At 34.5% G+C, this 11,437-nt stretch overlaps 1 protein-coding gene across 1 annotated transcript; it reads left to right on the top strand.

The window, feature by feature from the left end:
• The first annotated feature begins 6,950 nt into the window (after positions 1-6,950).
• LOC110289922 (olfactory receptor 10AG1-like) lies at positions 6,951-7,931 on the top strand. Its single transcript, XM_021156330.2, has one exon. The coding sequence runs from the start codon at positions 6,951-6,953 to the stop codon at positions 7,929-7,931; it is 981 nt and encodes a 326-aa protein (XP_021011989.1).
• Positions 7,932-11,437: the final 3,506 nt, after the last annotated feature.

Here is an 11,437-nt window from a genome sequence, read left to right as displayed (position 1 = left end):
AGACTAGGGTTAGGCAGCACAGAGATCTAAAGAAAATCTAAATATTATTGGTCTAAAAAATGTATCAAAATTCCTATTAGTGAAAAGATTAATATTTGTGCAAATAAGCCATGTTTTATTATTTGTGGTCACAGACACTAGGTGAAGATGTTAAAGACCCTAAAAACTGAAGTTCAGGATAGATACGAGCCTCTACATGGGTGCTGTGAACTGCATCTGAGTTCTCTGAGAAAACATGCAGTGTGATTAACTGCTGATACATCTCTACAAACTCTATACTTTTACTGAGAGATTTGAAAGTTTAAAAATATCCCTTGAATCAAATCAATTCAATTAACATTTTTTCAAAATTGATCATTGCTGATTTTGTCAAATAATCAACTCTTCATTTTATTGATTCTTTGCATTCTCTTTGTTTTTAAATGATTGCTTTTAGCCCTGAGTTTTATTATTTCCTGCCATCAACTCCTCTAGGGTGTTCTTTATCCTTTTTGTTCTAGAGCTTTCAGGTATTCTTTTAAGTTGCTAGTATGAGATTTTTCCCATTTCTTCCTTTATTTCTGATCAAGGCTCCCAGTCTAATATTCAGCACTGTGTTTATATAGGGAAAGCCCACAGAACCCATCCTTTGTTTCAGCTGGAGTATGTTGCAAAGCAAGGTTAGCACAGCAGTCTAATCTTCTAAGTTCCTGTGTTTACCCATTTCTTTATGAACAAACTTAGTGTTAAGAACTTTCCTCTTAGCACTGCTTTCATGGTTCCACAAGTTTGAGTATGCTCTGTCTTCATTTTCATTGACTCCTAGAAAGTCTCCAATTTCTTTCTTTTTTTTCTTCTTTGACCCAGTGATCTTTAAGGATAGAGCTTGTTAGTTTCCATGAGACTGTAGTCTTTTTGTTGTTTCTGTTGTTGTTGAAGTCCATTATTAATCCATGGTGATAAGTTACACTGGTTTACTTCAATTTTCTCTTGTCTGTTGAGGATTTCTCTCTGGATAAGGAAGGTTCCCTGACATGCTGAGAAGACCATATAGTCTATTGTGTTTGAGTGAATGGTTCTCTAGATATCTGTTAAGACCATTTAGTTCATAGCATCTTTTATTTTCATTATAGTCTGTTTAGTTTCTCTGTTGATGAACTGTTCCTTGGTGTAAGTGGGGTGTTGAAGTCATTCACTATTAATGTGTACATTTCTATGTGTGATTTATGGTTTAATGATTTTTTTTTTTACAAATATGTGAGCCGTCACATTTGAGGGGCATAGATGTTCAAAATTGAAATGCCATCTTGGTGGATTTTTCCTTTGATAAGTATAAAGTATTTTGCCCTTTTGATTTCTTTTGTTTGTAAGTCTACTTTATTAGGTATAAGAATGACTACTCTTCATTAATCACATCACAATAAAACCAAGATTTTCCATCTACAAGGTTACATGTTTCTCTTTTCTTTAGTGCTTTAATTTCCATTTTCAGATATTGAACAGATTTATTCATTCATTTATTGTGCCCTCCCCACAGACTTGAGCTGGCTGAACAAATCACCAACACTGGAATCTGGCATCTGGCCTTGCTACATTTACATCTTCCTGTCAGAGAACTGAGAACTGCATACCCCATGAGCTGCTAAAGCAATTACTTTGCAACTCAATCCACCTGAAACACTCAACAGAACACAGGTGAAATAAAGGGATGGGTCCTTGAGTTTTCCCATACATATTCAGAGCTGTACCCTAAAATTTGAGCTTTGATCAGGGAAGTTTGTCTTAGCTCCTTATTTCTCTTGCCATCCTACCCATCCACCCCCACTTCTTCGTTCAGAAACCCAGTAGCCCATGGTGTCTTGTGGCTACAATTTATTCCTTCACTTGTTTGATTGTATTTTCATGTATTTCTTTAAGAGATCCATTATTTTTTTTCTTTAAAGGCTTCTACAGTTGGATAAGATGAGATTTAAAGTCTTTATCATGTTCTTCTGGTGTGTTATGATATCCAGTGCTTAGTATGGTAGGAGAACTTGGTTTTTATGACACCAAATTTCACTGATGTTTGTTGATTGTGCCTTTTTACTTGCCTTCAGCCATCTGTGTGTCTCTGGAATTGGCTGGCCTGGTAGTCCCTGGTAGTAGCAGGCTTCTAGGACTGATTGTCCTGTGTGGAAGCAGGACTCTTGGGTGACAGGCAGAGCTGTGGCCCTGGGAGTGGACAGTAGAACCAAGATTGTAGTTGGAGGTGTAGACCAAAAAATGGAGCACAGAATTGATGGGGAAAAGCTCAGGTCTGCTTGCATTGAAGAGGAGTCCAGAATCAAAGGATTGGAACATGGGTCTCTTACCTGGATGTTCTGGATGGCAGAAGGCCTCCATTCACAAAGACAGGGCTATGGGCCAGGGTGTTTTTCAAGTTCTTTTTAAGAGTACTTTTATTCTATGCTTTCTCAGTAAATTAATCTGTAGCTTTCACTACATTTTCATTTTACATACAATAGTGATTTGTCACCATGATTGACACTATTTTCCTAGAGTCAATTTAGAAGTGTCTTTGAACTTCAATTATATGTACTAGTTTGAGAGCTTTTGTTCATTATTTCATAAAATACAATGGTAATGATAATTCTGATAACTGAAAAATAAATAAAGAGTTGATAAAATTAAAAAAGAAAAACAGTGTTCATTGGTAAAAGAATTGTTGAATCAGTACTGAACCTGATGGATCCATAGTATTGGAAATGATAGCATACAATATTATGCAGTTAAGAAAGCAAACAGATATAACAGGTGATAGGTAATATCACAATTCTAAAGTTTATTCTTTGGGGGCTAATAAATGATTAGAAAATATTTGGGAGGAAGAACAATTTTCTGTAGAAATGTTATACATTTTTTTTGTTATACTGGGATTATTTTAATAAACTTACCAAATTAATTGCACACTAAGACACCTATGTATCAATTTAGGTGTGACAAGGGAGAATAGGTATGCCCACTGGAAGGAAGTATCTTCTTTATAAATGGTATTGGGTACTTAGAAAACAAATCGGGCTCTAATTAAAATGTGATATAACCCCTTATTTTTATATATTCAAAACAATAAAACTTCAATCAGAAAAATACAGCTTTAGCAGAACTGAAAAGGTAAATTACTAACATGTTTATATTTCTCTCAGTAGTATAAATTTGTGGAATATAATTCAGTAATTTGTAATAAGCATCTGAAATTATGAATTTTAGTATATTGACCTTAAAGTTTTATTGTTTGGACATTCCTAGGTTTTTTATGATATAATTTAAATGGTAAACTGTTATATTTAGTAAGCCTCTCAAACATTTAATTCTTAATGTTTTTATTTATGATTGCAATAAAGGTATAAAGAGGCATAATGAAAGAGTATTGCTTTGATTATAATGAAAACATATTTTGCTATGTTGGTAATAAAGGAAACAGTAATATAACAGCATTCCTAGAAATACTTTCCCTGTATGAAATAGTCTCCCAAAATTGGAGAAAACATACAGCAACTGTATCTTTCATGTTACAAGTGTCATCTTTGGTAAACAATAGCTGATTGGATTGTAAAGATTCATGCCTTAATTTAATCTGTTATAAGTCTCCTAGTCAAAATCATGGCAAAATTTCTATGCAATATTGGTCTATATGTGTTTAACATGGTAAAAGTTGTCTTATTTTTCATGGAAATAAATTAGATACAAAGAAAAGTAAGCGAGTTATGTTATTCTAATAAAGAGTAAAGTCAAATGCCTATTATTTATGCAACATTATCTATTTTATCTAATATGTAAGAGTTAGCAATATCTTTTGGTATAGAATTTGAATGCTCTGTTTTCATATTCTCAGTGAATCTTTCCACTTGATTCACATGAAGAAGAAAATTCTAATGATAAATTGTACCATTATTTTAATTTGAAATCACACAACAGATAACAGAATAAATCAGAGCTTTATCTATATCTACAATGCAGTGACACACATCTTTGAGTGCAGAAAAAGACACAAACACAAGCATAGGAGCTATGTAGTTTTGCAATACAATAACTAGTGGGCTTTATCTACCAGACTTACAATAGGCTACACAGACTAGAAGAGGTTTTTCAGAATCCAGATAGTATGATTGATAATTGAGTTAGGATTTTGTTTTTTCTGAGTACTCTTAAAATTTTTACTCAACAGTATATTGGGATTATTTCCCGTACCTATCTCTGCATGTTTTCAAACCACAGAAGACTCAGTGTAATATATTCATATGATTTTTCCTTTCTTGAATGAGAAAATAACATATACCAATTACAATACTGTCTTCATTTTTAACCGTATGTCTTTCATATGTTTGGTTAAGTCCTTTATTTAACAGGTAGAAAGTCAACAAAATAAACAGACATAAAAGAAGCCTTTTTAAAAAAGAAAAAAATATAAAAATGTGACTGAATGAAAAACACACTAAAATTTTAAAACAAAATATATGCTTTAAAACAACATGTTTATTAGGAGAATGTTTTATTTTATGATGAAATATTTTAGACTTAGAGCAAGGGTTGCCTTGAATTCACACCAATACAATTACGTCACCTTCTAGTAACTTGAGATATGGAATTGTATTATAATACCTTGCTCTATGGAAAATTTTTAGACTTCTTTTCGCTCTGTAGAATAAATAGTGAGGACATAAACAACTAATTTTCACCTTATAAAACTATATAATTTAATTAATAAACATTTAACTCCCTTCTATGTATGCAAATCAATTTCAATCCTCACAAGAAACATGATGGCTTCTCTAACAGCTACACATACATTGTGTTCTACATATTTAGCAGTAAACAACATGTAAAAAAAGAATAAAGTGAACAGTAGAAGACTTTTAAGCTGACGTCCATGGATTCTGAATTAGAATTCAGTGTTAAAAATAATCTCTTGAGTCAATAAATAGATAGAAATAAGTGGTTATATAAAGAATGAATATTTGGGGATAAGTTTGGAAAAATAGCTCAATGATAAGGGAAGTTGCTACAAAAATTGATGGTTTGAGTTCAATCCCTGTATTCCACATGATATTGTGTATAACACATACTGCTCATCTAACCTAAACACACACAAACACAAACACAAACACACACACACACACACACACACTACTGAGATAGAGAGAGAGAGAGAGAGAGAGAGAGAGAGAGAGACAGAGAGAGAGAGAGAGAAAGAAGCAGGGGAGGGACATAATATAAAATAGACAGGTTGAAAAGAAATAACCTTGTGTATTTCATCAGTAAAAGGGAATTTAAATATTTCAGGTATGAAAAGTCACAAAGTACTTCTAATTGAGATCTAAAATAATAGTTTTTTTCTAATTATTATTTAGTCTTCTTTTTTTCAAACTCCAGATTTTATTCTCCTGCTGGCCCACCCTCTGACTGTTCCACATCCCATACCTCTTCCCCACCACAAGTTCTCCACTAGGATGTCCCCACCCTCCCACCCCACTCCAGCCCACCAGACCTCTAAACTCCCTGGAGCCTCCAGTCTCTTGAGGGTTAAGTGCATCATCTCTAACTGAACCCAGACCTGATGAGGGCCTCATATCAACTGATGTATGCTGCCTGGCTGGTGGTCCAGTGTCTGAGAGATCATGGGGGTCCAGGTTAATTGAGACTGCTGGCCTCTTACAGGGACACCCACCTCCTGAGCTTCTTCCATGTTTTTCTTAATTCAACTACAGGGTCAGTAGCATCTGTTCATTGGTTTGGTGTCAGTATCTGCATCTGACTTTAGGACCAAAGTGGAATTCAGCTCAAGGGGAGACTCCAAGACCTGACACTATTACTGAGGCTATGGAATGCTCAAAAAAGGGGTATTTATGGATCCTCCTGTACAATATATAAATTTCTACTTTTATTAATTTTCTGGAAAACTTCATGATTACATTTTTCATCATAGCTGAGTATCACTTCATAGTATACACATATCATATGTTCTTTATGTATTTACCAGTTCCGAGATATTTTGCTTTTTTTCAATCTTCTAGCTACTGAGAAAAGAATGGCAGTGAACTCAGCTGAGTAAACTTTTGGGTCTTATGACACTGCTATCATATGATAAATGATTGATTGATTGATTGAGATTTTAATGGAATTATAGCATTTAATCCTTGCTTTTATTCCTCAACATCTCTCTTTTGCCCACCTTTTGAAATAATTATTATGCATATTGTGCTTGCCAAATTTAGGATATTAACTAATGAAAAATGAAGATGAGTATTTTTGTTTAATTGATTTTAATTATTAATTAAAATAGATACTGAGGTTATAGTCAAATGTTCATTAGTATATAAGTAAAAGAGTAAAATCCTGTAAAAGAATGCCAACCTCAATCTTTTATACATTTAATGATTACATACACAGAAAAGGTAAATGGAAACTCTTATCCTGTCACTGGCAGCTGAAGATCTTAAGTCCTGTTTATCTCATACTACATACAAGATTGAAATAGGAGATGTAAATAAAAATATTAAGATTAAAGCCTCTAAGACATCAAGTCTACTTTTGAAATTCAAAGATAAGTAATATTTTGAAAGTATTAATCTTTTTTAAAGTTTGGAACTCACTTGAAAAAATTCTGAGGCTATGGATATGCAGGGGGGCAAGTGGTTTGAAGAAATGGCATCATAGTGGAACAGCAAGATCAAGTCCACATGGATTATGCTTCTGATATGGCAAGTGAATAAAATATACAGTTATATGAATTTTTGATGTAACTACGATATATATCTAACATGGTTAACTCACTTGGAAGACTTTAGGTATAAAACTATTTCAATTTTTATTCATCAAAACTTACTACTTCTAGTTCCAGAGACATCATGCAGAATAAAATCACTCAAGATTCACAAAAAAACCTTAGAAGTTATAAAGACTGAAACAGAATCCCAATGTAGTTTGAGAAGAAAATGCAATCAAAATATGTGAACCTACAAAGAGCAAACAAATTTAAAATCACAGACACAAATCTTACTGTACCTATAGAATTTGTTCTCTTGGGATTTTCTGATATTCCCCAATTGCACTGGTTTCTCTTTGGAATCTTCTTCTTCATCTACATGACTATCCTTCTGGGAAATGGCCTCATCATTCTAATCACAAGAGTTGAACCCACTCTGCAATCCCCCATGTACTTTTTCATCAGCAACCTTTCTTTCCTAGAAATTTGTTATGTTTCTGTCACTCTTCCTAGAATGCTTATGGATCTCTTCACACTGAAAGGAAATATTTCCTTCCTTGCCTGTGCTACACAAATGTGTCTATTCCTTATCCTGGGGGGCACTGAATGCTTCCTCCTGGCTGTGATGGCCTATGACCGTTATGTGGCCATCTGCAACCCTCTGCACTATCCTATAGTCATGAGTTCCAAGGTGTGTACCCAGTTAGTAGTTGGTTCCTGGGTCATTGGTGCTCCCATTCAAGTGGGGCAGACATATCAGATTTTGTCTCTGCCCTTCTGTGAATCTAACCAAATTAACCATTTCTTCTGTGACATGCCTCCACTACTCAGATTGGCATGTGGGAACATCTTTGTGAATGAACTTGTGGTCTTTATTTTTGTTGTATTGATTGTCACTATCCCATTCATATTAATACTTGCATCTTACAGCAGGATCATCTCAACTATCTTGAAGTTGCCATCAAAGACAGGAAGGACAAAAGCCTTTTCTACCTGCTCTTCCCACCTCATAGTTGTGTTTTTATTCTATGGATCAGCTAGTATCACCTATTTAAAACCGAAGTCCAATAAGTATGAGGAGACAGACAAACTTCTCTCTGTGTTTTATACCATTTTGACTCCAATGTTCAATCCTTTGATATATAGCCTGAGGAACAAGGATGTCACAAGGGCTCTGAAAAAATTATTTACCAGATTGTTAGCATTGTGAGTCAATTAAATCCAGTAAATTATATAATGTTTTTAAACATTTAATTAAAACATAATTTCATCTTTTAAATGAGTAAATAAATTGAAAATATGTTGTTTTCATAATGGACTCTATGCTTCAAATATAACTGCAAGCTCATTAACAGTGTTTTGCTTTTTAACATCAGTGTTTTTCCTTGCTTTATATTGGTAAAAAAAGAGGTTTATAAGTCAATAAAAAATGGTTGTACTTTCCTGGTGCCAAAATGTCCTTATAAAATATTTGTGTCGATGTTATTTTTCTTCTGATTATTTTGTCTGATTTTGGGATACTTTGGGATACTTGATGTACTGGGTTGCTTCCTTCTGCTTTGATATGATGATATGTGCCTAGTATTAGTGTTAAGTGTTATGCTTTGTACAGTTGATATGCCTGGGAGGTCTGCTCCATTCTGAAGGGATACAAGAGTAGGAATGGATCTCCGGAGAAGTAAGGTGGGATGGTGGGACTAGGATGAAGATATGAGGGGAAACTGAAGTTTGGATATAATACATGCAAGAAGAGTAAAAGAAAAAATTCTTTCCTTTCCCATACAGTTAGCAACAGTCAATGCAATATTTGGAAACATGAATAATATTTCATCATTACTATTTAATTTTTCAAAAAAATAGAAACCTCTCTATGAGAAGAAAATCCTCACCTTAAGCTTCCTCCAAATCATAGGAAATTATACAGAAAGGATCCACTGTTTGCATAAAACTTGGAATAAAATAAGATGTAATTAGGTCTATAAAATACTATAAAACAGTGATTTAAAATGTTTCCACACTGCATATTGGTTCTGTGATATGTATATGTTTATTAGCTTTTAAAGTTCTAATATAACAGTAATACTTTTTGTCTTCTAAAAATTCTTAACAAAGGTATATTCCTAGTTCTTTACATATTTGAAAATTTATATCAACAAATAAAACACTCTAATTTGAAATAAATATTATTAGTATGATCAATACTGGTTATTTAACTTAAAAACAAACATATAATATACTACAACATATTAACTATGTGATTAGAACACATGGGATACCTAATTTAAAACCAATATCCCAAGAAGTAGCATATGTGTCCGTTTGAATCAAGCAACATGACTGCTTTGGAGATTACATCCAAAGATCAAGGTTTTTGTGATCCAAATGGAAGGCAGTCATAGTCTGGATTACATTGTGACCTGGCTTTAATACAGACATACTGTAAGTACACACCTTAATCTCAAACAATGGTAGTAGGTGGGTTTATAGATGGAAGCAGCCATGTTTGAAAGTGACAATTATTTAATGGGCAAACAAAGGAATGAGAACAAACAAAAAATAGAAGTGATTTAAGAGAGCATCAAAGAAAGAGAGGGAGAGGGAGAGGGAGAGGGAGAGGGAGAGGGAGAGGGAGAGGGAGAGGGAGAGGGAGAGGGAGAGAGAGAGAGAGAGAGAGAGAGAGAGAGAGAGAGAGAGAGAGAGAGAGAGAGAGAGAGAGAGGCAGATAGAGAGACAGAGACAGATACAGAAACAGAAACAGATACAGAGATGAGGAGGCAATTTTACCAGGTCAGTTTTACATTGAGGTTGCACATAAAAAAACAGAAGAAATCAGAGAATGAGAAGGAGCCAGAGGTTAGGAATGGAATGCCAGAGTTAATTTGAGGCCAAGCAGAGCAATTCAAAGAGAAACTAAGCAAAACCAGTTTAAATCAGTCAGCTCAGAGAGGACTTTTGAGCTGAATCAGCCAGCAATATTTCAGAAAGAACTAGAAAGAGATAGTTTATCAGCAGTAAGTCTCAATGGCTCAGACATTCTAAGCCTAGCTTAGAAGACAGAGGCTAGAATCTGAAGCATTGAAGGTCGATGCTTGCAGAATAGTAGATTTTATGGAAGCTAGAAACTTTCTAGGTCTAAATTTAGTTAGAACCTTTAAAGAAATGCTCTGGGATCAGCCCAAGACTTATATGGGCACAACTTGCATACAACTCTCATTTCATCCCTTCATCACAGGAAATAAAAATTAGTTTTACAATATGCATTTATAACGGAAAATTACTCAGTTATAAAGATCAAAATTTTATTTTAAATATTTTTTATAAAATTTAAGATATAATACATTTTTTGGCTCCAGAAGAGTAAATTTCAGTTCTGTTTTTAGTATTTGGGACTTGAAGAGAAGAATCATGAGGAAGTTTTTGGTGAAATGGACATTTTGTATTAAGACTATGCAAATAGCTTAAACTGGGATATACATACAATTGTCCTTAGAGGCAAGTTACACAAGTCAACACCAATGACAACTTATAGGAAATCTATTGAATATATATAGGCTTATATTTTTTTTTAAATATTTTTTTATTATGTATTTTCCTAAATTACATTTCCAATGCCATCCCAAAAGTCCCCCACACCCTCCCCCACACTTCCCTAACCACCCATTCCCATTTTTTTGGCCCTGGCGTTCCCCTGTACTGGGGCATATAAAGTTTGCTTGTCCAATGGGCCTCTCTTTCCAGTGATGGCCGACTAGGCCATCTTTTGATACATATGCAACTAGAGTCAAGAGCTCTGGGATACTGGTTAGTTCATAATGTTGTTCCACCTATAGGGTTGCAGATCCCTTTAGCTCCTTGGGTACTTTCTCTAGCTCCTCCCTTGGGGACCCTGTGATCCATCCAATAGCTGACTGTGAGCATCCACTTCTGTGTTTGCTAGGCCCCGGCATTGTCTCACAAGAGACAGCTATATCTGGGTCCTTTCAGCAAAATCTTGCTAGTGTATGCAATGGTGTCAGCTTTTGGAAGCTGATTATGGGATGGATCCCTGGATATGGCAATCTTTAGATGGTCCATCCTTTCGTTATGGCTCCAAACTTTATCTCCGTAACTCCTTCCATGGGTGTTTTGTTTCCAATTCTAAGAAGGGGCAAAGTGTCCACACTTTGGTCTTTGTTCTTCTTCAGTTTCATGTGTTTTGAAAATTGTATCTTATATCTCGGGTATACTAAGTTTCTGGGCTAATATCCACTTATCATTGAGTACATATCATTTGAATTCTTTTGTGATTGTGTTACCTCACTCAGGATGATGCCCTCCAGGTCCAACCATTTGCCTAGGAATTTCATAAATTCATTCTTTTTAATAGCTAAGTAGTACTCCATTTTGTAAGTGTACCACATTTTTTGTATCCATTCCTCTGTTGAGGGGCATCTGGGTTCTTTCCAGCTTCTGGCTATTATAAATAAGGCTGCTATGAACATAGTGGAGCATGTGTCCTTCTTGGCTTATATTTCAAATATTTTAAATATTATTACCGACTAGAAGCTAACTATTCACTATATGAGCCATTTAGAAGGATTCCATTTTCTTTTTTTTTTTTTTTAAGATTTATTTATTTATTATATGTAAGTACACTGTAGCTGTCTTCAGACACTCCAGAAGAGGGCACCAGATCTCTTTACGGATAGTTGTTAGCCACCATGTGGTTGCTGGGAT

The sequence above is a fragment of the Mus caroli genome, unplaced genomic scaffold (genome assembly GCF_978045245.1).
Source record: "Mus caroli unplaced genomic scaffold, Mus_caroli_1 scaffold_2, whole genome shotgun sequence".
In the NCBI taxonomy this organism is placed as follows: Eukaryota; Metazoa; Chordata; class Mammalia; order Rodentia; family Muridae; genus Mus; species Mus caroli.
The sequence above is the reverse complement of the archived record's forward strand: the minus strand, read 5'-3'. Positions and strand labels throughout refer to the sequence as shown.

Bases quoted from the DNA above. Each gene is read 5' to 3' on its own strand.
- LOC110289922 (XM_021156330.2), top strand. From the start codon at position 6,951: ATGCAATCAAAATATGTGAACCTACAAAGAGCAAACAAATTTAAAATC.